The following is a 27,266-nucleotide window of genomic DNA, read 5'->3' on the forward strand; positions in this document are numbered from 1 at the left end:
ATTGCCTACGTCCTTCTCAGCATTTTCAGACTTTCCCCCAAAGGACCCGTTTCTTGGGGATGGATGACCCGTTCGTGGCCCAAGTTTGGGTTCTCTTCCTTTTGCCTTTTCTTTCACCTTTCTTTGACTTCCTTCACTTGTTGGGCCTTCATAGCCCTCCTTAACTTCACAAACTAGGTTTTCTCTTATCAAGGCCTACAACCCTTCTTGGACTGGACTTCCTTGTTGCATTTTTGGACCTCAACACACGTTTACCTAATACAAACAACCAATTAACAATTCTCTTATTTATATATATATATAATGCATAAACAAAGTCACCAATAATTAAAATATAATTACAAAACTATGAAGGGTAAATTGGTTGAAATTAATCTTTAGTTAAATGAGTTAGACAAATTCAAATGGGTTTTGCATGTCAAGCTCAAATTAGTCAACTTGTGTTAACCTGAATTTATCACAAACTCATTAAGTCTAAAACTTAACCTGCTAACTTTGTGTCATGTTCACGGATCATGTCAAATATTGCCACCCCTACCTATAACTAAAGATTAAGAATTAGAGCCTTTTTGTTTTTAGATGCATTAAAGTTTCTAATTAAAAATGGGGGGATTCTAATGTGAACCCCGTCAAGAATAACGAGACCCAACAACGAAAGAGAACCCAAGATTGTTCTATGGACAGATTCAAATGGGAGACCTCGACCCGTTGTTTATGACAAACAAGAACCTCGGTATAAGGAAGACGCCACAAACGGTGGTGGAAACTCCGTTTGATAAGTCGAGATGAACGCCACAGGAATTCCCGATAAGTTTGAGTAGTTCTTCAAAGAACCAAAGAGAATAAACCTCACAAGTTTTATCAATAATATCTGAAAAACGTTTATAGACTTAGATGACTATTTAAGGGCTCCTTAAAACTTGACAGACAAGAAAATATATTATAAAATAACTTCTAATTGATACCTAACCATATTAGGAATAAAGTTTGACCTAAAAAGTATTAAATGCACCTAAAAACAAGGAAATAAATCACCTAAACCTAGAATAACGTTTTTTACATAGACCCAAAATATTTCATGCCAATTCTTAGCCTTGACCGGATCCTTCTAGAACTTGAATCAAGTTGATGATTTTTTGTTGCCCACGTGGATCATGCTCAATGGGCCTCCACGAATTTGCTTGAGCCCATAAATCTTGGATGAGTCCGTTAAGTACATCCTTGAACTTCTTTGCTCGTGCTCTCGTAACCGGCCCAATTGGTACTTGAACGAGATCCTTCGAAGCGGTGCCTTGATCTCCATCATTCCCTTCCTCTTGAAAAGGATTTGCCCTCAAATCATCACCTACATCAAAAGGACTCAAATCAGTAACATTAAAAGTGGCACTTACATCGTACTCACCAAGTAAATCTAGCTTGTAAGCGTTGTCATTGATACGCTCGAGGACTTAGAAGGGACCATCTCCTCTTGGGAGCAATTTAGAACATCTTTTCGCCGGGAATCTTTCTTTTCTCATATGCAGCCAAACCCAATCTCCGGGTTCAAAAACCAGTTTGCGACGTCCCTTGTTGGCTTGTGTGGCATATTGCTCTGTTCTTCGCTCAATGTTGAGTCTTGCTTTCTCATGAATCTGCTTCACAAAATCAACTTTCTTTTTGCCATCTAAATTAACGTACTCCGTCAAAGGTAAAGGAGATAAATCCAATGGAGTTAAAGGATTAAACCCATACATAATTTCAAATGGCGAAAATTTGGTAGCAGAATGAACAGCTTTATTATATGCAAACTCAACATGTGGTAAACATTCTTCCCATGTTTTGATGTTCTTTATAATGATTGCCCTTAATAAAGTAGACAAAGTCCTATTTACTATTTCAGTTTGACCATCAGTTTGTGGATGACAAGTAGTGGAAAACAATAGCTTAGTACCTAACTTACACCACAAAGTCTTCCAAAAATAGCTCAAGAACTTAGCATCTCTATCCGAAACAATTGTCCTAGGCATGCCATGTAATCTCACAATCTCTCTAAAGAACAAATCAGCAACATGTGAAGCGTCATCCGTTTTGTGACATGGAATAAAATGTGTCATTTTAGAAAATCTATCCATGACCACAAAAATTGAATCTCTTCCACGATTAGTCCTAGGCAATCCTAACACAAAATCCATTGAAATATCAATCCAAGGCTCACTAGGAATTGGTAAAGGAGTATACAAATCGTTGGGCTGCACTTTGGATTTAACTTGCCTACATGTGACACATCTACCACAAATCCGTTCGACATCTCGTTTCATGTGAGGCCAATAGAAGTGTTCCTGCAAAATAGCTAAAGTCTTTGCAATTCCAAAATGTCCCATTAATCCCCCACCATGTGATTCCTGCACTAATAACTCCCTCATAGAACAATTAGGCACACATAGCTTATTTCTCGAAATAGGAATCCATCAAGCTTAAAGAACTTACCAGAGGCGATTTTCTCACAAGCTCGATATTCCTCACAAAATTCATGGTCTTCAGCATATAATTCTTTAATGTGTTCAAAACCAAACAATTTTGCATCAAGTGTGGAAAGTAAGGCATACCTGCGAGAAAGTGCATCGGCGACTACATTCTCCTTACCTTGCTTGTACCGAATGACGTATGGAAACGTCTCTATGAACTCCACCCATCGCGCATGCCTTTTGTTTAGCTTGTGTTGGCCCTTCAAGTGTTTCAAGGACTCATGATCGGTGTGAATCACGAACTCCTTAGGCCATAGGTAGTGCTGCCACGTCTCTAAAACCCGAACCAATGCATACAACTCCTTGTCATAAGTTGGGTAGTTTAAGGCTACCCCGCTAAGTTTCTCACTGAAGTAAGCAATTAGTCATCCTTCTTGCATAAGAACGACGCCTATACCAATACCTAAAGCATCACATTCAATTTCAAACGTTTTAGAAAAGTTGGGTAAAGACAACAAAGGTGCGTTAGTCAGCTTCTCTTTGATTAATTGAAATGCCTTCTCTTGTTCTTCTCCCCACCGAAATCCAACATTCTTCTTGATCACTTCGGTAAGCGGTGCGGTTAAGCTGCTGAAGTCCTTTACAAACCGCCGGTAGAAACTAGCAAGTCCATGAAAACTACGAACATTACCTACACTTGTGGGGCTCGACCAATCTTGGATTGCACGTACCTTCTCTTCATCAACCTGTATACCTTGTGCACTAACAACAAATCCCAAAAATACAAGCTTATCGGTGAAAAGTGCACTTCTTTAGATTAGCAAACAACATTTCTTTCCTTAGCACATCTAAAACGGATTTCAAATGTACTACATGATCGTCTATGTTTTTACTATAAATGAGTATATCATCAAAATAGACAACAACAAATCTGCCTATAAATGCACGCAAAACATGGTTCATAAGTCTCATAAAGGTGCTCGGAGCATTAGTCAAACCAAAAGGTATAACTAACCATTCATACAAACTATATTTTGTTTTAAAAGCGGTTTTCCATTCACCTCCTTCTTTTATCCTAATTTGATGATAACCACTTTTTAAATCAATCTTAGAAAATATGCAAGAACCATGCAGCTCATCTAACATACCATCTAAGCGTGGGATAGGATGACGATACTTTACCGTTATGTTGTTGATGGCTCGGCAATCAACGCACATTCTCCACGTCCCATCCTTCTTAGGTACAAGTAAGACCGGAACTGCACATGGGCTCATGCTCTCTCTCACGTGCCCTTTCTCCAACAATTCACTTACCTGTCATTGAAGCTCCTTTGTCTCCTCGGGATTGCTCCTATAAGCTGGTCGGTTTGGAATGTTTGCACCGGGAACAAAATCAATTTGATGTTCAATCCCTCGGATTGGAGGTAACCCATGTGGTGTTTCCTCGGGGAAGACATCCTCGTACTCCTGCAAAAGAGAAACAGTAGAACTAGGCAAAGTAAGGTCAAGTTCGTTAGTGTTTAAAAGTGCCTCTTTGTACAAAAGTACAATCATCGGCTTATTTGAAAATATTGCTCGCTTTATCTCGCTCACTTTTGCATAGAAATTCTTTTGTTTTCTCTTTGATTTTCTCTCAAGGGCCGAACTTTGATTTTCTTTTTCTCCCTCATTTTTCTTGACCTCTCTCTGATTTTCACTCTTTTTCTTTTGCTCACTCTCTTTCTTTTGCTCACTCTCTTTCTTTTGATCACTCTCCTTTTGTAATCTTACTTGATCCTCGTATACTTGTTATGGTGTCAATGGTACAAGAGTGATTGATCGTTGATTAAGTACAAAAGAGTACTTGTTTGTAAAGCCATCATGCTTCACTTGCCTATCGAACTGCCATGGACACCCTAGCAATAAGTGTCCCGCTTGCATCGGTACTACATCACACAGCACTTCATCTTCGTATTTACCGATTCGAAATGCAACTAACACTTGCTTGTTCACCCTGATCTCACCACTATTATTTAGCCATTGCAACTTGTACGGTCTAGGGTGCTTTACCATGGGCAATCCCAATTTCTCCACCATAATTGTGCTTGCAACATTAGTACAACTACCACCATCAATAATCACACTACATACCTTGTCTTTAACGTAGCACCTAGTGTGAAAGATGTTCTCCCGCTGTATTTCATCAACTCCTTTTGCTTGCAAGCTCAACGCTCTCCTCGCCACCAATGTCAATGCGCCAGGGGCTAAATACTCCTCATCGGAAACATCTTCTAATGGCGGCATGTCGTCAATGTCGGAATCTTCATCATCGGTCACAATTTCACCATTGGCTTGCAACACCATGACTTGCTTGTTTGGACATTGACTTGCTATGTGGCCCCTACCTTAACATCTAAAACATTTAATATCACGATTCCTAGAGGTAGAGGCTTCGGTTTTACCTTGAGGAATGTGGCTGGTGGTCGTGGACTTGGGCTCGAGTTTGGGCGTTTGTGACTTGTCCAGCGGCTTAGCATGACTCGATTTCCAAGAGATAGAACTAGAGTTATGGCCTGCACGTGTCCCATTCCCTCTCTTGATTTGTTGTTCCACTTTGATAGCTATATGCACCATATCTTCCAATTACATAATGCTGCATCTCTACCTTATCATGGATCTCCCGGTTTAAGCCAAGCAAAAATCTAGCCATTGTAGCCTCCCGATCCTCCTCTACATTAGCGCAGATCATAGCAATCTCCATCTCCTTGTAGTAGTCCTCTACGCTTCGACTCCCTTGTCTAAGACCTTATAGCTTTTTGTACAACTCTCGGTAGTAGTAACTTGGAACGAATCGCTTTCTCATCACTACTTTCATCTCCTCCCATGTGTCTATTGGGTGTTCTCTATTCCGCCTCCTGTTTATCACAAGCTGATCCCACCAAGTAATAGCATATTCAGAAAATTCAATCACGACTAATTTTACCTTCTTTGTCTCGGAGTAATTGTGGCAATCAAACACGAACTCCATCTTCTTCTCCCACTCAAGATATGCCTCAGGATCAGACCTACCTTGAAAGGACGGAATCTTCATCTTAATACCACCTAAGTTGTTATCTTCACGATTCCTAGCTTCTCTAAATCTTCCTCCAGGTCTCCTATTGCTAACAATGGAATCCCGATCTTCTTCTTCATCAAAACCAGACCCATAACGCTCTTCATCCTCCTCCCTCAGTGGAACTCTTTCCCTTCTACGCAAATTACGACCGTTTTGTGGTTGCTTCTCATGTCTATTCTCCATTTGATCTATCCGTTCGTGAACCTGGGTCATCTCTATCTTCATCACACGCCTCATCTCACTCATCATGGCCTCCAAAAACGCTTTCGGATCAGCCAATTTTGTATCATCTTCGGTAATGCTCTTACCACTATCGTGAGACATAATTGCTGCAAAACAAAGGTTAGAAGAAAAAAAGAAAAAAAAAAAAAAAAAGGAACCTCACAAATCACTCCCTTACGTGTTTACACTAAAGAATGTGGATCACTCTCCACTCGTGTTTCACTCAAAATAATATGGCTTTTACCCTCTGATGTTCTCACCACTCTTGCCTTTTTCCACTCAATAATTCTCTTTCAGTTCTTTTGAAACTAAACAAACAACTCAAAATTTCCAGCAACAATTCACCAAGAACTAATCAAGGAATCTCAAATTTGAACGTAAGGAATATGGAAATTTTCAGATTAGAATTAGAAGGAATATGACAGTTTTGGAATTTTGGAAGCACAGAATAGTGAATTTTTTTTTTTTTTTTTTTTTTTTTTTTTTTTTTTTTTTTATGATTAGCAACTAGCTTTTGAGAATAATGAAATAAGATTTCGAAATAACTAAGAGATGTGAGACCAGACCAATAGTTTAGACATCAACAAGACAAACAAAGATTGAACAGATAGGGTAAAGGAAATTCGGCTAAGAAGAGATAAATATGTTAAAGGATAGGCAAACCTGAACTAGAAACCTTACTCTGATACCAAATGATGTGAACCCCGTCAAGAATAACAAGACCCAACAACGAAAGGGAACCCAAGATCGTTCTATGGACAGATTCAAATGGGAGACCTCAACCCGTTGTTTATGACAAACAAGAACCTCGGTATAAGGAAGACGCCACAAACGGTGGTGGAAACTCCGTTTGATAAGTCGAGATGAACGCCATGGGAATTTCCGATAAGTTCGAGTAGTTCTTCAAAGAACCAAAGAGAATAAACCTCACAAGTTTTATTAATAATATCTGAAAAACGTTTACAGACTTAGATGACTATTTAAGGGCTCCTTAAAACTTGATAGACAAGAAAATATATTCTAAAATAACTTCTAATTGATACCTAACCATATTAGGAATAAAGTTTGACCTAAAAAGCATTAAGTGCACCTAAAAACAAGGAAATAAATCACCTAAACCTAGAATAACGTTTTTTACATAGATCCAAAATATTTCATGCCAATTCTTAGCCTTGACCGGATCCTTCTAGAACTTGAATCAAGTTGACGATTTTTTGTTGCCCACGTGGATCATGCTCAATGGGCCTCCACGAATTTGCTTGAGCCCATAACTCTTGGATGAGTCCGTTGAGTACATCCTTGAACTTCTTTGCTCGTGCTCTCGTAACCGGCCCAATTGGTACTTGAACGAGATCCTTCAAAGCGGTGCCTTGATCTCCATCAAATTCTTTTACCAACCTTTTTATTGAAAAAAATAATAATAAAAGAAAAGAAGAGTTTCTTGGGATTTAAGTGATAGCTTAATGGTAACGGTATCTTTTATGATGTTCGATGTAAGTTTTATTGTTGCATGACCAACGTTACATCTCTAAAAAGTTGATTGAATCCTAATTTCCTCTTTGATGCTTGTTGATACTCATTTTTGCAACACATTTTCTACAAGCCCAATTTGACCAAGCTCAACTTCCTTATAGGCTCAATTCATGTATTATATTATATTTTATTCTTTTAAGCATGGTCCAAGCCTATGCAACTTATTAGGGAAAATTGAGGAAGTGTGATTTAGAGAGTATGGGTCGATTCCTTTCGGACCTTTTGCATAAGCCCAACACATACGTGCTACCAAGTGGGCAAGGAACACTGGTAGCACCTTAGGCCCATGGAGGAGGTCTTGTACCCGAAATTTCCACCCAAAAACAGCTTTTATGCTCTAGGTGACTATGGCCCAACTTTTCTGCTATACCATTTTTGCCTAAAACACATAGCTGACCCTAAGTGGTTGGCCTGGTCTGCTGCAACAACCAAATGCAATCTCCAAGGACCTGCCATGTCTAGGAAACATTAGCCCATGAATTTAGGCTACTTTATTTTCCAAATTATGCAAAAAGCAAGGCATCCCTCTTACCCAATTAAATCAAATATGACCATAACTTCTTTGATTCATACCTTAGGGTTCAAAGCCTCTTCTATTGACCAAAAGCAGTTACTTAGAGCATCCCAAGTTCAATATAAAAGGCCCAATCAGATTCAAAATCAACTAACCACATTCTACCCACATACTTGAAACTTCAGAGCAAAAGCCCATTCAGCCAGTCAACAATCTCACAATTTCAAAGCTAGGGGGTGGAAATATGGGTACAGGGGAACCTCCCCTCTCTTCCTCACAACCTCTCTCAATTTCCTCTTCTCGCTAATTGTGGGTCGAAATTTCAGACCTGTTGAACCACGTTTTCCTCATAGAGCTGAAACTTGAGAGCAAAAACTCACTGAGCCAAGAAACATTTTCACAATTCTGAACTTTAGGGGTGGAAATATGGGTACAGGGGAAACTTTCCTCTCTTCCTCAAAACCTCTCTCAATTTCCTCTTCTCAATGACTATGGGTCGAAGTTTTAGACATGTTATGTTTTTATGCTTTTTCTGTACTTTTGTTATTAGCATTTTGATTCTATTTTGTCAAAGCACCATTATCGTTATGTTCATTATACATTTGGAATTTTGGACTTGATTCTCCACAATAAACACCTCTAAAGAACCCAAGGAGAGATTTGGGCCGTTCTCGCATTTTCGACCCTTGTCGCAAAAATGTCCCCGACAATGCTCAAGTCATTTTAACTAATACTCTAATAGTTCTCGTCAACACCATTTCTCAACAAAATCCTGAAAGGAAAATTATACCCACTTCTTCACACCTCAGAGAGGAAAATGAGAGAAATAGAATATCTTGAATTCTAAACAATGCTTTTAAAAGTTTTTCATCTTGTTCTATGTACAACTCATGTCTCTTCAATGCCTATTGGCAAGTAAGGCATTTTGTGATTTCATAACAAAGATTTAATTATTTATTATTATTAGTCTTTCATATTCATTTTTCCACGTGATTCCGTTGATTCTTTTTCCTTCTTTTTGATCCGTTTTTCTTCATAATTTTATTCTTTTTCTTTTCTCTTTTGTAACCTTTTTTGTTTATACTTAAGATCCATTTTTTCTTTTCAAAGTGTGATAATATTGAGTTTGTTTGAGTCATATTATATGGCCACTATTCAACGGACTTATATGGTTCCTTGATTGAAGAGATCCAGTTACTTGATTGATAATATCACAAAGGAAAAACTTAACCAACAAACAAAAAAAAAAACTTATGACTAACGAGTCTTGTCGTAATGTTGATATTTATTTAGAGGATGTTGATACTCATTTTTGTGACACATTTTCTACAAGTCCAACTTAACCAAGCCCAACTTCCTTGTGGGTATAATTCATGTATTATATTATATTTTATTCTTTTAAGTATAACCCAAGCCCATGCAATTTATTGGGGAAATTGAGAAAGTATGGTTTTGAGAGTATGGTTTTCTTTCGAACCTTTTACATGAGCTTAGCCCATGTGTGCTACCAAGTGGGGAAGGGACATTGATAACACCTCTGGCTCATGGAGGAGGTCTTATACCTGAAATTTCCATCCTAAAAGAATTTTTATGCTTTGACTGACTGTAGCCCAACTTTTTTGCTTTACATTTTTTTTTTTTTTTTTTTTTGTGTGCCTAAAACACATAGATGACCCTAAGTGGCTAGCCTTGTCTGCTACAACAACCAAATGCAGCCTCCAAGGACCTGCCATGTCTAGGAAACATCAGCTCATGAATTTAGGCCACTTCATTTCCCAAAAAGCAAGCAAACTCTCTTACCCAATTAAAGCAAATTTGACCATAACCTCTTTGATTAATACCTTGGGGTTCAAAGCATCTTCTATTGACCAAAAACCAGTCACTTAGAGCACCCCAAACTCAATAAAAAATGCCCAAATCAAATTCAAAAGGAACAAACCACGTTTTACTCTTAGAGCTGAAACTTTAAAGTAAAAGCCTATCCAACCAACTATCATTCTCACAATTCTAAAGTTTAGGGGTGAAAATATGGGTACAGGGGAACCTTCCCTCTCTTTTTCACAATCTCTCTCAATTTCCTCTTCTCGCTGACTATGGGTCGAAGTTTCAGACTTGTATTGTTTTTATGCATTTTTCAACATTTTTGTTATTGGTGTTTTGATTTCTCTCTTGTTAAAGCACCATTAGCCTTTATTTACTAAATTTTGGAATTTTGGGCTTAATACTCTCCACAAATAATCACTTCTCAAGAACCCAATGAGAGATTTGGGCCGTTCTCGCATTTTTTGGCCCTTGTCTCAAAACATCCCCAACAGAGGACATATACTCTATTTTGATTGTTTCAGCAAATAGAAGTATGTTCTTTATTTTATTTCTTTTTTCTTTTTTTTTTTTAGTTTATGAATAAACTTTCTAACCTCTTCTCGAAAAAAGAAGTTGATTTTTTTTTTTTTTAATGGGGTTCAATTAATACCCAATGGTCCTAACAGCTCTTATGTTGTCTAGGTAAGTGGGTATTAGAGTTGCAACCAAAGTAGTCGGATACTAGCCATTGAACTGATACAAATTTTCTCTCTCAACCTTAATTCTCAAGTCCTTTTTAACCAATAATTCTCATCAACACTATTTCTCACAAAATTCTAAAAAGAGAATTCTACTCTCTTCTTCACTCCTTGGAGAATAAAATGAGAGAAGAAGAACATCTCTAATCTAATTCTAAAAAGCAGTTTGAAAAGTTTTTTGTCTTGTTCTGTGTACAATTCTTGTCCCTTCAATGCCGATTGGCAAGTAAGGAATTTTGTGATTAAAAAAAAAAAAAAAAAATTCTTTCATGTTCATTTTTCTGTGTGATTTAGTCATTTCTTTTTCCTTCTTTCTGATCCATTTCTCTTCATAATTTTGTTCTTTTTTTTTTTTTTTTTCTTTTCTCTTTCATATATGTTTTTTTTTTTTTTTTTTTTTTTTTTTTTTTTTCAGATCCATTTTTCTTTTCAAAGTGTGATGATATGGAGTTTGTCTGAGTCATATTATACGGCCATTATTTAACGGTCTTGTATGTTACTTGATTGAAGAGATCCAGTTGCAACTGACAACTTATTGTTTCTAGGAGTTTGCTTTTGTACATAGATATGAGAATAGAGTGGCCAAATTGATGATATCACAAAGAAAAAATTTATAAAAATAAATAAATAAATTATGACTTACGGGTCTTATTGTAATGTTAATATTTTTTTGGAGGACATACCCTCTATTTTTGTGGTTGTTTCAGAAAATAAATGTATATTCTTTTTTAAGTTTATGAATAAAATTTCTAACTTGAAACTCGAAGAAAAAGAAAGAAGTTAAATGGGGTTGAAGGGATACTAATGTTACTAACACCTCTTATGTTGTCCGGGTCAGTGGGCATTAGGGTTCAAACCATATAGTCAATAGACAATACTCAATTCCATACTAGCCACTGAACTGATACAAATTTCATTCTTGAAACATATTGGATATAGATAGCAACATATATAAATTATACTAGGAATTTTTTGGGTGTTTCAGCCGGTATTTATATTTTAACCATGGGTCTGGCTTACCTCCAGTGAAATTTTAATAGGAAATCTCTTTTTGTTTCAAGAAGAGACAGTCACATCACCCACTAATAAACCAGCGGTAGGGATTAAAACTCAATGCCACACCATTTTATTTTAAGCAACAACTAACCGAACAAACCTTTTGAGCTAACAACACGTTAACGCTTGTAGTTTAAACATCGTTTTTTTTATTCTGCAGCATCACCTTTGCAATGCTGGTGTGAACACACACCTGGGCAAAAGTTTAATCTATTCCCCATTGTTTCAGAGTAAGCATCTGGCTTTTTTTGTTCAAATTTTTTTATGCGATCTCCACACACAAAGGCACAGTCAAACAAAAACAGATCTCAGAAGAATGCCAACAATGTGGTTTCTAAATCTTCAAATTATGCTGCTAAGTAACAGAGAATCAAAACATAAATAGTCTTGTTATTTTGTAATTTTCCATGATGAACACTGGTTGTTTTGTAATGGGGGTGGCGTGCTCTATAAACGGGCAGTTTTTTTTAGGCGAAAATGCACTTTTCGTCCCTACATTTTGGGTCAATTCCCATTTTGGTCCCAAAATTGATTTCTTTGCAAATTTCATCCCTAAAATTTGAAAATCATTTTTTAAATCATCCTTCCTGTCAAACAATAGATGGAACCCTCCTACGTGGCAGACGGATATCCACGTGTCAAGCCCACCTATCAAAATAATAATATATAAACCAACATGGCAAGCCCACTCACTCTAAAACGCACATGCCCCTCACGTGAGGGACACCTTAGCTTCCTGCGCTCCCAACCCTCCCAGACCTCCCACGTGACCTCACTTGACCCCAGCTGACCCCAAATCTCCAACTACCTCAGTCATCATATATTAAAATCCCCAAATTTCACAAAAAAAAAAAAAAAAAAAAAACCCTAAAATCCTCTCATCGTCTTCCTCAGCCCGATCCCTAAAATCTCTGAATCAAACCCAGTACGACACAAACAGACACCCCTAAAACAACGAAATCCCTAGAAAAATAAATTTCTCTATAGCAGTTTCAAGATTGTAGCACTGAAAATTGAAGAAAACGAGGGAGAACATTGTGGGTTGGAGCTTTAATCCAAAATCTACAACAGTTTCAAGATTGTAGCAGTGGGTTGAAGCTCGAAAAGGTAGCTCTATCCACTTTATCTCTCTCTGTGCATGTATCTCTGTCACTCTGTCTCTCTCTGTATCTTTTGCACATTATATATGTCTCTCTCTAACTTTTTTTACACACTCAGTATGCAAAGGGACCACTATTTAATTGGTTGTTTATGACTTTATCACTATTTGCATTAAGGGAGCAAGGTGGTCCATGTGTTCCCCTGTTTGCATTAAGATGTAGTTTTAAGATGTGGCCTTTAGTGGTTTAATTAAATAATGTTGACTGTTTGGTTTTTTTTTTTAAGTAGTTGATTATTTAAATAATGTTGACTATCTATCTCATGCATGCAGAATGGACGAGCTCTTTACTTTGTGTGTGCATCATGGTGGGTATTTTGATGTAAATCCTTAGAAGTATGTGGGGGGTGAGGTGGGGGTAGTAGATAATTGTGATCCTGACAAGTGGTCTAAGGTAGAAATTAAGTCCATCTGTAGAGAGTTTAGGTATACACATGTGAGTAGGCTATGGTATAGAAGCCCTGAGGATAATGAGGAGGATGGGGTGTTCCAACTAATTAAGGATGATCATGATCCAATGGAAATGACTAAGTTGGTGAGGGGTCATGGACAGATTCATGTCTATGTAGAGCACCCAATTTATGAACCTATACTTATTAATGATGGTAATGGTGTGCATGTAGATATTGTTGTAGGGCCTAATCATGATGACCCTTTTGTTGTTAGTGATTTTGAGAGTTGTAGCTCTAGTGAGCTTGAACATTCTTTTGATGGTTATTATAATGGATAGGGCTATTATGCCAGTAGTGGTGATAATTTTGAGGATGATGATGAGTCAGATGATGGTAATGATCACTAAGGTGAATTTTTTGCTCACTAGGATGGTGGTGATGCTCACTGGGATGGTGGCAGGGATGGTGATGAGTTTGGCAGTGGTGGTGCAAGGGATGTAGGTGATAGGAATGATGATAGTGATGATGAAATACTTGAGTACAGGATACCAGGGAAGGAACCAATTGTTGAGTAACCAATTGTAGAGGAACCACAACAGGATGGGGCTGTCACCACTAACAGTAATGACAATTCTGAGGACAGTGATGTAGAAAGGGCAAGATCAATGAACTCCAACCAGAGATATGTGGGTGAAGATAGTGCAAGCAGTGACAGTGAGGAGCTGATGCACATGCGTGAATAGATGGGGATGGGGTAATGAACTTTGACTACACTACTGAGGAGTTGTTGAGCCTAAGTGAGTCATCATCTGATGGTGGCTTTTAGAGTGATGGAATTTATGACAGTGAAAATGATGCTACTGTCAATGAAACAGTTGTGGACAATGTCAGAAGGAGGAAGACATTTCCTGTGTTTAGACTTATGTCCAATCCTAATGACTTGGTATTTGAGAAGCATGTGTTATTTACCTCAACTAAGCAGTTCAAGGAGGCCATTACTGAGTATGCAGTGAAAGGTGGATGGGGGGTGAAGTTTGTGAAGAATGACAAAGTTAGGGTTAGAGCCAAATGCCAACCTCCCTGTAAATTTACAGCTTACCTTGCAAAGCTGCCAAGGGAGATGAGCTAGTAGCTGAAGACCCTGAACATGGAGCACACATGCACTAGGAGCTACAAAAACCCTAGGTGTTCTGCCAACTTCCTTGCAAAGAAGTTGATGAAGAAGGTAAGGAGACAACCTGATATTGAGCTAAGGGACATTCAACAGGTTGTGCATGAGAAAGATGTTGTAAATATCAATGCAGGAAAAGCCAGCAGGGCTAGGGAAAAGGCCCAGGAGTTTGTTGATGGGTCCTATGTAAAGCAAAACAATCAATTATGGGATTACTATGCAGAACTGAGGAGGTCCAGCCCTGGCAGTACAGTTCTAATGAAGACATACACATTCAATGAAGGTGAGTTAGCAGTTGAGATGGACTTACAGGCTGGTCTACCTTATTTTGAGAGACTTTACATATGCTGGTCTGGGATGTAAGCAGGGGTTCAAGGTAGGTTATAGGCCAATAATTGGGTTGGATGCTTGTCACCTAAAGACCAAGATAGAGGGCCAACTGATGGTTGCAATTGCCAGAGACCCCAATGAAGAATATTTCCCTCTAGCAGTTGTAGTGGTGGAAGCAGAAACCAAGGACTCATGTATTTGGTTTATAAATTTGCTTCTAACAGACATTGGTAATGAGAAAAGGTGGACATTCATATCAGACCAGCAAAAGGTATCACTATAGAACATACTCATTTTTTAACTTAACTACATTGAACAAGTAGTGAAATATGTATATATGCTAAACATTGTTGATTTTCTTAGCAGGGGTTGGTGCAGGCATTTGCAGACAAATGGCCACAGTATGAGCACATAATTTGTTGTAGACATTTGTACAACAATTTGAGGAAGCAGCATCCTGGCATAATGATTAGGGAGTTGTTTTGGAAAGCAGCTAAAGCCACATATGCACATGAATTTGAAAGGATAATGAATGAGATGAAGGACATTGATGAGGGTGCATATAATTGGTTGAAAGGACATAGCACAATAGTATGGGCTAGACACATGTTCAGAACTGATGCATTGAGTGACACTATCATCAACAACATGTGTGAAAGTTTCGATAGCAGGATACTGAAATTTAGGGGGAAACCCATCATTAGCATGGTATGTATATCTTTGGATTTTAGTAGGTGGAATTTGCATAGTTTGGTTAGCTGTATACCTTGTTGCATGCACTGACTTGTGGATTTTTCCTGTTTGCAGCTTGAGGACATAAGGTTATACCTAATAAGCAGATTCCAGCAAAACAGAAACAGTATTATGAGGGTTGAATCTGAGCTCTACCCTAAAATTTGTAAAAGGCCACATAGGGAGAAGGTGGGCAATGGTAGGTGGTTAGCCTGTTGGGCTTCTGACACCAAATTCGAGGTGAAGAATGGACTACAAATCTTCATTGTAGACCTGGCTAAGGGGGTGTACAGCTGTAGGAAATGGGATATCACTGGTATCCCATGCTGCCATGCAATTTCATGCATATTCTTCAATAGAGAGCAAGCTAAGAAATACACTAATGCCTGCTACCACACCAGCACATACAAAGCATGTTATGAGCACACCATTGATCCACTCAATAGTGCCAATATGTGGACCTCAACTGGTCTCTCCCCTGTGCAACCTCCCATAAAGAGAAAGCCACCAGGCAAGCCCAAGAAGAAGAGAATCTTAGAACCCAATGAACCAAGGAGGGGTCACTACAAGGGCTTAGGTATTGCCAAGAGGTGCAAGTCCTATGGGAAGATAGACCACAACAAAAGAAGCTGTAAGGGTGAGGTTAGAGGTAATTCTTCACTGCTTGGTGCCCAAAACCAAAGAAGGCATAGACCAATGCAGGTAAAACCAGTGTTTTTTTAATTCTGCATGTTTTGAAATGAAAATTAATGTTCTAACTTAGTTGTATTTGCTACTGCTTGAAGACAAATGGCAATGACCAAAGAGCAACCCAAGAGCAACCAAATGCTACAAGTATGCCATCAAGCCAACAACCTAGGACCAACCAGCAAGGCACTAGGCCATCAAAGTTGCAACCTAGAAGCAGCCAACAAGGCACAAGACAGTCAAACCAGTAGCCATTAACCAGCCACCCTGCAAGTAGTAATCTAACCAACACCAATCCAAGCAATCTAACCAGCACCAATCCAAGGAAGAGAAAGAGGGGGACTGTGACAAATGAAACTTTAACTGCCTCAAGAAATGCATCAAGGTACAGGGAGGCACTGAGGGGTGCTGGCAGCCAGGCATCTGTGCATGGTCCAAGGGGATAGACTGGTGGACATGGCCTATTTTTTGTAATTAGCAGACATTGCCTATTTTTTGTAATTGGAAAACATTGCCTATATGTGGGTTCACTTTGGTTTAAATTCACTGCTTGAAATATGGCAAACATGGCCTATTTTTTGGTTTACTTAGGTTTAAAATCACTGCTTGAATTATGGCAGACATGTGTAATTGGCCTGTGTTAGTATTGCATATTTATGAATGACTTATTAATGCAAATCTGTGAATTGCAGAATTGTGTGATGCAGATTTGTGTATTGCATATTTGTGAATTGTGAATTGTAGTATTTGTGAACTGTAGATTTGTGTAATGCAGAATTGTGTAATTGTGAATTGTGAATTGCAGAATTGTGAATTGTAGAATTGTGAATTGCAGGTTTGTGAATTGTGAATTGTAGTATATGCATAATTGTGTATATGCAGTATTTGCATGTTTGGTAAACCTATTGTGTTGTGCATTGCAAATTGTTTAAACATAACTAGTGTATTGCAAAATTGGTAAACTTGTGTAAATTTGGGAAACTTGGTAAATTAATTGCAACACATAATTGCAATACACAAACATAATTGGTAAATTTGTGTATATCAATTTTGCAAGTTTGGTAAATTTACAATGGTTAGCTTACCAATATTACAGATTTGGTAAATTGTAATCTAATTGCAATCAAGTAAGATAATTAACACATCATCATCTACACCACATTACAGACCTGTCATTCCATATTTCATTCATACTGAAATCAATGGGATACATAGGATAACAACATCATCATCTACACCATATTCCAGTAATTGGGACACCCATAAAACCTTCTCCCTGGATTATTATCTGTCTAGGAAACCACTATCACGGGCTTCTAAGGGGAGGGGTAGTAGCACACGCGTGGTGCTCTCCTCCTCAAGCTTCCTTTCAATGATGTAGAGGCACATGCAGAGCTAGCTTCCATTCTTCTTCCTCCTCAAGCTTCCCTCGGTCTGTTCGTGTCGTTCTGGGTTTGATTTTGGGGATCAGGCTAAGGAAGACGACAAGAGGATTTTAGGACTTTTTGTGAAATTTGGGGATTTTCGTGTGTGATGACTGAGGTAGTTGGAGAGCTGGTGTTAGGTGGGGTCACATGGGAGGTCTAGAAGGGCTAGGAGCGTGGGAAGTTGAGGTGGAATCTGAGGTGTCCCTCACGTGAGGGGCATGTGTGTTTTAGGGTGAGTGGGCTTGCCACATTGGTTTATATATTATTATTTTAATAGGTGGGCTTGACACGTGGATATCCATCTACCACGTAGGAGGGTTCCATCTGTTGGTTGACAGGAAGGACGATTTTAAAAACGATTTTCAAATTTTAGGGATGAAATTTGCAAAGAAATCAATTTTGGGATCAAAATGGGAATTGACCCAAAATGTAGGAATGAAAAGTGCATTTTCGCCTTTTTTTTTATTTTTTTATTTTGGGTTTAAAATTAAGACATGCCAACTTGCCAAGTGCTTGAGAAAAGTTCCCTTTAGAATTTCTCCAAAAAAAAAAAAAGAATTTCAAATTGGGGCAGCTATTAATGGTGAAACTATATTTAAATTGGAAAAATATGTATGAAACTACCACTATTTGCAAAATCTTTAGCAATCTATCACCTTTTTGAAACTCAAGTTCCAAAAACTCAAGTTTTTTGAAGAAATAGCCTTCAAATTTGCGGTGTTGTTTTTTATGGAACTCGAGTTTCATAAAAAAATTTCAAAATTTTTCTATGGAACTCAAGTACCATGGAAAAACTCGAGCTCCCCAAACTCAAGTTCCCAATTAGTGGTAGATCCCTACATATTTCAGAAACAGTAGTAGATTGCATAATATTTCAAAAACAGTGTTATTTGACCATTTTGACCGTTATTAATTATTTCAAAAGTGCAAATGTATTTACCTTCTTGTAAATCTTCTTTAAGATTAGATCAATAAAAATTTCTCTTTAATATTAGAAGTCTCTCTTGATGACAATTTTTTGTTTTTTTTTTTTTTATTTTTATTTTTTTGGAATAAGGAGGAACTGGCTGTCTGGAAAAAAAAAATGAAAAAAAGAAGAAGAGAGAGAGAGGGGGAGAACCTTGGCCAGAAAAATGTATTTTGCTCATTAGTCAATTCTTATTTCTTCTCCCATTCAATTTTTTTCCCCGAAAAGTTGTGCCTTTCACACTTGTGCTGCAAATGGTGATGCAGCGAAAAAAACAATGATGTTTAAACTTCAAGAGCTAATACATCGTTAGCTCAAAAGGTTTGTTCTGTTAATTTTTGCTTACTCAAAAGGTTTGTTCTGTTAATTTTTGCTTAAAATAAAATGATGTGGCATTGAGTTTTAATCAATGTCATTGGTTTGTTAGTGGGTGATGTGGTTGTTTCTCCTTAGAACAAATGGAGATGTCCAGTTAAAATTTCACTGGAGGTAAGCCAGACCCTTTATCCATTATAAGTTTCTAAAAATAAACCATTACAAGAAAACTAATTAAAAATGTTTTCAAAATGGTCATGGTCATAAAACATGTTATTTAAGCTAATAATACATTTGGTTAATGTACTTTATCTTTAGGCTAATATTTAATCTTCTAAGATGTATGGATTTTTAAATTCTATGTTTATAAATATAAATAAAATAAATGAAGAAAGAATTTAAAAAAAAAAATGATTTCTATGTTAAAGCAGTACTACTTATTTATAGGCTCCATTCCTACTTTTTTTTTTCATGATTTTTCTCAGATAATCCCATTCCACGCAGCCATAGATCTTGCTGTTATCGAGCTTCAATGCCATTTAACCATGTTTCATTTACCTTTTAGTTTTTCATGGAATGTTTCAGGTCTCAAAAGCAACAATGACATTGTGTGCCATTAATCTGCTTGGCATGAAAGCATTATGTATGTCCGAGTTTAATTTAGACAATAGGGGTTTCAATTTGTTTATTAACATTGCAAAGACTAATGAGTCTTTATTAAGTCATGGTCTCTAAATTCTTTGTTTTGATTGTTGCATTTGAAAGAGCGTTTGGCGTAACTCATTGAGGTGAAACTTTTCTCAGCAGTTGTTGGTTCATGTCATTCCACACCACTTTGTCAATGAGGTTGGCCCCCTCCATATTGTCCTCTACAAGTGCGTACGCCATCCCTAGTTGGTGTCTCGCTCTATTCCGCTTGCTTCCAATCTTGTTTCCATGAAGAACAAGATATGAGGATTTTCTCGCTTCACTAAGACTTGAAGTTCTCGAACTGCTCATAGATTCCCCAAACCATGGCAATCATGGTGCTCGAAAGTTCAAACTAGGTGCAAGCACACTCTAAAGCTTCGAATAAAACCAATCACTGCTCCAATGACCCTTTTTGGTTCTTTGTCAACCTTTACAAATGAAGCTTCCCTCTGGCCTAATCTTGCTTTTTAGGTTATGAAGGAGTTCAAGAACTGAAAAAAGGAATGAAAGGTTCTAAATGGGGTAGTTTCAGTACATGTATTGAATAGGTGGGGTGCACGAAGGTTGCAACTTAATAAACTTGAATAAGAGAGGAGATGGAGAAGTTTGGAAGTGGAGAAGGGAAAGGGGGGTTGGGGGGAAGTGGCAAGGACAAAGAGGTGGGAAACAAAATGGAACTAGGAAAAGAGGAAAAAATACCCAAAGGGGCTAGCACTGAACACGGTCAAGCTAGTGGCTAAAAGATCTCAAGTGAAGGCCCGGTGGGGGGGGGGGGGGGGGGGGAGGGAGAGGGTGACGGGTGGATTTGGCTGGTGATCAACTGTTCTCATAACTGCATCTGAAGTTTTCAAGAACTAAACTTCATTAGTCTAGGGAACATAGAGACCGCATTCATTTCCTCTAATTATTTTTGTGAGTTATAATGAAAGAACTTAAGTCATTTTACTTATAAATACATCAGATTTTATAGTGAAAACCATCAAATTCGTCGATAATCCCATACAAAGTTAATACATCCAGTCCTGAAGAAAGCCAAGCAATTTCATCAATATTAGAAAAAATTGCAGAAGACAATGCCTTTATATATATATATAGGAGCAGACATTGCTTTTAATTTGGAGGACTAGCAAACTCCAGTTTTCTTGCGAGCCACAAGCTGCCTCCAGTAGGTGGCTATCTCCTCCGGAGTCTCCCTCGCACTCTTTTTTATGTTCTTTTTGCCTCCATCCTCTCCGTCTTGTGTCTCATCAATAGTAGCTGTGACATGGGCAGTTTTGGTGGAAACACGGATGGGGTGTGTCTCCATCTCCTTCATAACTTTCACTATGTCTGAAATAAGTCTCTCAGCCAAGGCCCGGCTGAAATCCTCTCTAATTACTACACGAAGAACAGCAATGTGTTGAGCATCAGGTGGCATTGTGTAGGCTGGAACGATCCACCCAAACCTTCTCAAACTCCCTGATATCTCAAACACATCGTATTTGCTACTGTCTTTGAGAGAGAAGGCTACCAGGGGTACTCCTTCCTCCTTGGAGACAATGTTAAACAACCCCGTTTTCTCAATTCCTTCTTTCAGTGCTGTGGCATTCGCCAAGCAATTCTCCATGACGTTCTTGTAACCCTTACATAACATAGACAAAAGAAGCACAAAATTACATAATGAAACATTTAAAAAAAAAAAAAAAAAAGTACCCAACTATAAGCTATCTATACTATTACCAGGCAAATCTACTTCAAATATATAAGTTGCTTCTAGAATAGCTTATGGGTTGATTTTTGCCCTCACTTTATCTTTCATTTTAATAACCATGGTTTACAATTCTAATTGTAACCAACTTTGCATTCTCTAATGGCATGTTTTATCATTCCATAAAAATTATGTCGTCTATTATGGTTTCAATTGTGGGATTCTGTGAAATGCAGCCTTTTTAAACCTTTTCAAACTCTTTCCCTTGTCTGAGTTAATGTGTATAACTTCTTTCGGGGACCAACATTTTTGGTGACAAACTTGTAATAAGATCATAAGAGGCTAAAACAAAAAAAATTCATGCTTGTTTACTGGACGCTCCTAATTCCATTTGTTACTCCAAAAATGGACTCTGACAGAGCATACTTTACTTTTTCAATATCCTAATTTGTGGATATGCTTAGAGCAATTCTCATATCAGTCTTTTGGTTTTCCCCTTCTAATTGGGGCATATTTCTAAGCCTAAGCTCAATATAATGCCAGTACTCTCTTTCTTGGCCATATATTGTACGTTTTATCTCAAACTCTATATTGCAAGATAACAGACCTTGGAACCCCATTAACATTGCATATTAAAATACAGATAAAACTAGGAAAAAGATGAAAGAATAAAAGTAACCTCCAATATGCTGAATCAAGCCATGAAGGTATCCTTCAATTCAGAATAAAGAAACTATTACCTCAAAGCCCAGCCGAACAAACTGATAATATTGAGCAATGATTTGACTAGAGCCTGCCAGAATTGAAAATGTTGGAAAATAAATAGAGAGAAAGATTAATGATAAGGTTACTGAGAAAATCCCTAGTCTACAAATCCTGTTCAATGAGATGAATGTATTCAATTTCAAAGGGACATCTATGTTGAGAGTGCATGAACACCAATAGTCCACCCTGGATTTTGCTCATTAATTGAGCTTGTGTGGTGAGGTACTTAGTACAATGGGATTTCAACTTCCTTTTTTATTAGGTTGTGTTCCTATAGGAAGGCAGCCTTTTCTCAATATTGGTAAAAGACATGTGAGGCTTTAGGGGTGAGGGAGCCGCCTGAGATTATTTTTTTTGATTGGTAAGTTACATACGCATCCAATGGGTCTTGAACCAAAGCCCTCCACCTAAAATGTATACAGGGAGGAGAGGACAGATTCACTAGAGTTCTTTGGATTTTCATATAATTATTTTTTGCAGTGATGAGTTCCAAGATTGCCCAAATTTATGATGGTTTCTATTTTGTTAAAAGATAATGACCATTTGCCTTCTTATGAAATTCTGCTTAAAAAATTGATGGAAATGATTCAGTATCAAGATTGAATTTAAAAACAAGCTGGGTGAGTACATTTTACAAAAGCAAAGGATTCACCAAGACTTAAGCAGATGCATATAAATCCGTGGATGTGTCACACCTATATATGCACGTATATTATATATAGATATTACCTTTGGAGAAGTTGAGGGTGAATGTGGGTTGATCAGATCCAAGATAGTTGATGTGAAAGACAAGGTCATCAGGTAAGTCCTCTTTAGTCCTCCAAACAACCCAGCCAACACCAGGGTAGACAAGGCCATACTTGTGACCACTAGCATTTATGCTCTTCACTAAAGGCAAACGGAAATCCCACTCAAGATTAGGGTAAATGAATGGGGCAATAAAACCACCACTAGCGGCATCAACATGGATTGGGGTGTCCCATCCTGTCTCCTTATTCTTTTCAGTGAGGAGTTCATTAAGGAGTTTCACATTCTCAAACTCTCCAGTCAAGGTTGATCCCAGAATTGCTGCAACACAGATGGTGTTCTCATCCACCATCTCAACTGCTTTCACAGGATCCATCACATAATATCCCTCTGACAGTTTTACCTCCTTCAGTTCAACCTCAAAGTACCTAGCGAACTTCTCCCAGCAAACCTGGGAGAGCATATTTTGAGGTAAATCAGATATTGATGCACTAAGGGACTAATCCTGAACCAGAATCATCAATGAAATCATCTTTAGCTGTAGCAATGTTGTAAAATTATCTTGCAAACATCAAGTTCCCTTCATGCAAATATAGCCAACGATATAGCCAAAATGGTTCCAAAAAGCAAACATATATCACACATAGACATTTGGTCAGATTCAGGAGTTCCTAAATTACAGTTCAACAAAGTCTTAATCACAATACAGAGGGATCTATCGGTGTACATATTTCAACCACAGTGTCAAGAGTTTAATCTTCTTTTTGTAAATTCATGAAGTGGTAAATTTAAACAAGAACAATGTACTTCACAGTCACACTAAATAAAAATATGAACAAAGGATGCATTTATAATATTTTAGCAGCTTAAAGTACTAATAACCACAATGTGAAACCCACCTGAACATTAGCTCCAGTGACTATGTTGGGCTTATCATATGGTTTGCCCTCTAATTTTCTCTTCGACTGCCACCTCCTTTTAAAAGCTAGACCTGCCAGCATTATTGCCTCTGATGATCCCACGGTACCCACACCAACAGCAGTATCAGTTTCTCCAACAGGAGCATTAAACAGGCGGGCTATCATATTCACGCACCGATTCTGCAGAGTTAATACATTAGCAATGCTTCGTAATTAACAACAGGAACATTTAGACTAAAATTCATAGATCTCATTTTCCAAAATAAAGAGGTTGTGCCTTAAGAGCTGACATGTTTGACCAACACTATCATTATTCACGAAGAAGAATGATTCATTTTCCATATCATGAAGAGTAAGTCAAAGAATTGATTTCCATGAGCAAATCACATGTGATTGAAGTAATCAATTATATAGTTCAGATTTTGTACGTCATGAATGTAGGTTATCCAGGCCAAAGCATGTCAACCTTTGTGTCCTTCAATTCTCTATATTTTCTTCTTTTTTCACAATTTAAGTCCTTTCATATTATTAGATTGGATTGAACAGAATTTAATTTTATTATATTATCAAAGTGAATTTAATGGACTTTCATTGAATCGCTCCCCTCCTTATATTCCACTTGTTGGTACTTTCCATCATCACCTTGTTAATTAATTTTTATTATCTGCCATCTTATTCATCTTCTTATATTCAATAAGAAATATTACTGCTTTTTATGCATTTTGGCAATTTCACCTGTGAATTTTTAGCTCCTACAAGGCTAGAGCCTTGCAGCATAACAAAGGATTTCGTCACATTAGTACTGAAGTAAATCAGGGAAGCATGTTTTGTGGATTTCTAATTGAGGGAGTTTCTTTTTTTGGTAGGAAATTGAGGAAGTTTCTTTTGAATGGTAGTACTTTTATGTGGCTTTGGAGAATCCAATTTGGTTCACAAACTAAGTTTCACCTTTTATTGTCCTCTTTCCTTGCATACCAAAAGAGTAGTGTAAGCTAGCTTAGAAGAAATTTTCAGTTTCTAAAAAGTTTGGTTCCAAACACCAATAAAAAAATAACATGTCCAGTCATGTGTAATGTTCATGACTCAATGACAAATATTATCTTCCTGTTGGTCGTTGGAGCTCAAGGCTCTAAACATGTTTGAAGACAAATTTTGTTCATTTACAGGATGAAAAAATAACTTTTTATAGTTGGAAAACATTTTCCTCTGATCTAGGTTGGAGGAATCTTTTCAAACCCATAATCCATTATTATGTGGTATTTTATCAGACTATCGATCTACTTGTTTTAAATCCATAGTTTTAAAAACCAGACCAGCCAGTTCAACTGGAACCAGGCACCAATCTAGTCCAATAAAAAGCCCTAGCCCTAAAACCAGTCAAAAACTAGGAATCGAGAACTAAAACCGGATCTTTGACTGTTCCAGTTTTTAAAACCATGTTTAAATCATATAATTCATTAATTCATTTAAACAAATCACATGACTATTAAATAGGTCATGCGAATAAAAGTAAGCCTATATGGAGTAGTTTTTTAAGTTGCAACGTAGTGGGTTAAAAGAATTTTCTTCCAAACTGGTTTGTAGGAAATTTTTGTCATTTAAGTTTTAGGAACAAAAAACATGTTTTATGCAAACTTTTGGGAAGAAAATAATATTTTAACTCTTTTATTATTATTTTGTGTGTGTTCGTTTTTAAACGAAAGACTTGGACTTATCAAACTAGGTCACTTATTTTATCCATAATAATATATATAAAACCTAAATAGTTAGATATTTTTGGTAAACTTGCCATATAAATTTTTAAGACCTCATAATTTTACACGTTATTATCTGTATATATTAAGAGGATTTAGAAAGTTAGTTATCACTTTTTTTTCCTGTCAAAAATACCCTTAAATTAATTAACCAACAACTTAAAAATGAGACTAAAATACTAAATTGAAAAAAGAAAGTTCGTTATTGCTTTTTTTTTCTGTCAAAAATACCTCTACCTAAAACTTAAAAATGGGGTTAAAATAATAAATTGACAAAAATAATAAATTTCTACTTCTACAATGAAATGCCTTCCTGCTTCTAATAAACTCTTACTTTTACGTTGATTTAAATTCTTACTTCTACTTACTAACTCCCTACAAAATAGGATTACTCTTTTATTAGTTTTAAAACTCTTCCAATTTACAAAACTCACCCCCCTTATTCATTTTTTTTACTTTATCACGATGCATTTGTTTCTTTTGTCCTCCTTTTTTTTCAATTTTTTTTAAAAAAATTTCATTACACCCTTAGGTTTTTTTTTTTTTTTTTTTTTTTGTGAATGAAAAAAAGTAGAAATCTCACATTATAATAAATGTAAATTATTAATTTTCACCCAAAAAATAGAAGAGCTATGAGGCTAGTATAATATTATTGTAGTATATTTAAATTGAATTTAAATTCAGTTTTATATTTAAACCCCATTTAAAATTTTGACGCGTCATATTTTTTTTTAAAGGATAGAATATGTAGTTCTGACAGTTTTATATTATAGTTTTTATTTATTTATTTATTATACATATGGCACAAAGAAAGAATATCCACTGTGTCACAACTCACAACCATAGTTTTGAAGAGGCCTAAGTTTTATTATAGATTGAAATCTTTAACCTTTTGTTGCCATATAAATTTTCAACAGCACACATTTTGTATCTCATCATTTGAAAATATAAAATTGATTTTTAAAGGTACAAGTTGAAAAAAATTAGAACTGATTATATTATTTAAAATAAATAAATAAATCTCAGTAGTACATAAATTAAAATTGAAAAGAAGAGAGAGAGAGAGACCTGGAGCTCGGTGGTAACAGGGTATTCGTCCATGTCAACATAGTTTTTGTTCATGGAAGCCATCATAAGCTTCTCGCATTCAGGCTCCATCCAGGTGGTCACAAATGAAGCCAAGTTCAGCCTGGGTGTCCCATCCAGCATCAACTCGTCATTTATTATCTGATATGCCGCTTCTTTTGGTATCGGATTCGAAGGCATCTTGTACCTATAACATCATCACTCAAAAGCTATTTCATGATCGAGTAGATCGAGTTCACAGCGAGTGAGTTTCACTACCGCATGCAAGAGTTTGGTAACCTCATAAAACCGTGTTATAAGATAAGATAATTTTAAGAATTTTGTTTACTGTACACAAGCGGTAATAATGGCCCAGGCGAGAAATTAAGAGTTGTGGAAATTAATTAGCTTTACACAGTCACGTTATTACTTATTACTACATAAATCTGGGGTTTAGAGGACTTTTTTTAGCGGCGGTTGTTTCTTTAAAAATAAAAATAAAAACCTTGAAAAACAAATAGATAGAGAGAGAAATGGCATGAGAAAAGCAAGACTTACTTGGGAACGGGAGTACGGACATATCTGGAAGCAAAAGTAGAGTTCAACTGCTCATCGCAGTCTGGAATTGTGGTTGTGAGTACCATTTCTTTTCTTAATTTCTTTTTAAGTCAGGAAATTAAAAACATATATATATATATATATAGAGAGAGAGAGAGATTTTGAGAGGAAAGTAAGAAAGACTGGAGGAAGAAGAGGGAATGGATGAATATTGGTGTGCTTTGCTTTGCTTTGCTTTGCTGTAAATAATGATGATTCCACCAATCAAATTAGGGACACGTAGCGTATAAGAAAGTGTACAAGGGTTGCGTAAGTAAATACCCCTACCCTTCTACTTTCTTTTTTTTTGAATGTTACCCTTCTACTTTTTAATTGCAAGCAGCAGCAGATCAATGTTATTTTTACGCCAGCCAATAGACCTTCACCACGTCACATTTTGTATTCTCAGAACAGAACGATTTAAAAAAAAAAAAAAA

At 36.9% G+C, this 27,266-nt stretch overlaps 2 protein-coding genes and 1 pseudogene across 2 annotated transcripts; 1 reads left to right on the forward strand and 2 right to left on the reverse strand.

The window, feature by feature from the left end:
- Positions 1-712: 712 nt before the first annotated feature.
- Positions 713-5,862, reverse strand: LOC126703991 (uncharacterized; annotated as a pseudogene).
- Positions 5,863-14,122: 8,260 nt separating this feature from the next.
- On the forward strand, positions 14,123-16,146 carry LOC126703992 (uncharacterized). Its single transcript, XM_050403036.1, has 5 exons — positions 14,123-14,458; positions 14,514-14,747; positions 14,843-15,184; positions 15,284-15,910; positions 15,994-16,146. Exons 1-5 carry the CDS (start codon positions 14,123-14,125, stop codon positions 16,144-16,146), a joined length of 1,692 nt encoding a protein of 563 aa, XP_050258993.1.
- Positions 16,147-20,217: 4,071 nt separating this feature from the next.
- Positions 20,218-26,981, reverse strand: LOC126703247 (glutamate decarboxylase-like). Its single transcript, XM_050402201.1, has 6 exons — positions 26,791-26,981; positions 26,236-26,440; positions 23,393-23,593; positions 22,476-22,944; positions 21,722-21,774; positions 20,218-20,915 (listed from the first exon to the last, which is right to left on the reverse strand). The coding sequence occupies exons 1-6, from the start codon at positions 26,874-26,876 to the stop codon at positions 20,418-20,420; spliced, it is 1,512 nt and encodes a 503-aa protein (XP_050258158.1). The 5' UTR covers positions 26,877-26,981; the 3' UTR covers positions 20,218-20,417.
- Positions 26,982-27,266: the final 285 nt, after the last annotated feature.

This window comes from Quercus robur, chromosome 10, assembly GCF_932294415.1.
Source record: "Quercus robur chromosome 10, dhQueRobu3.1, whole genome shotgun sequence".
NCBI lineage: Eukaryota > Viridiplantae > Streptophyta > Magnoliopsida > Fagales > Fagaceae > Quercus > Quercus robur.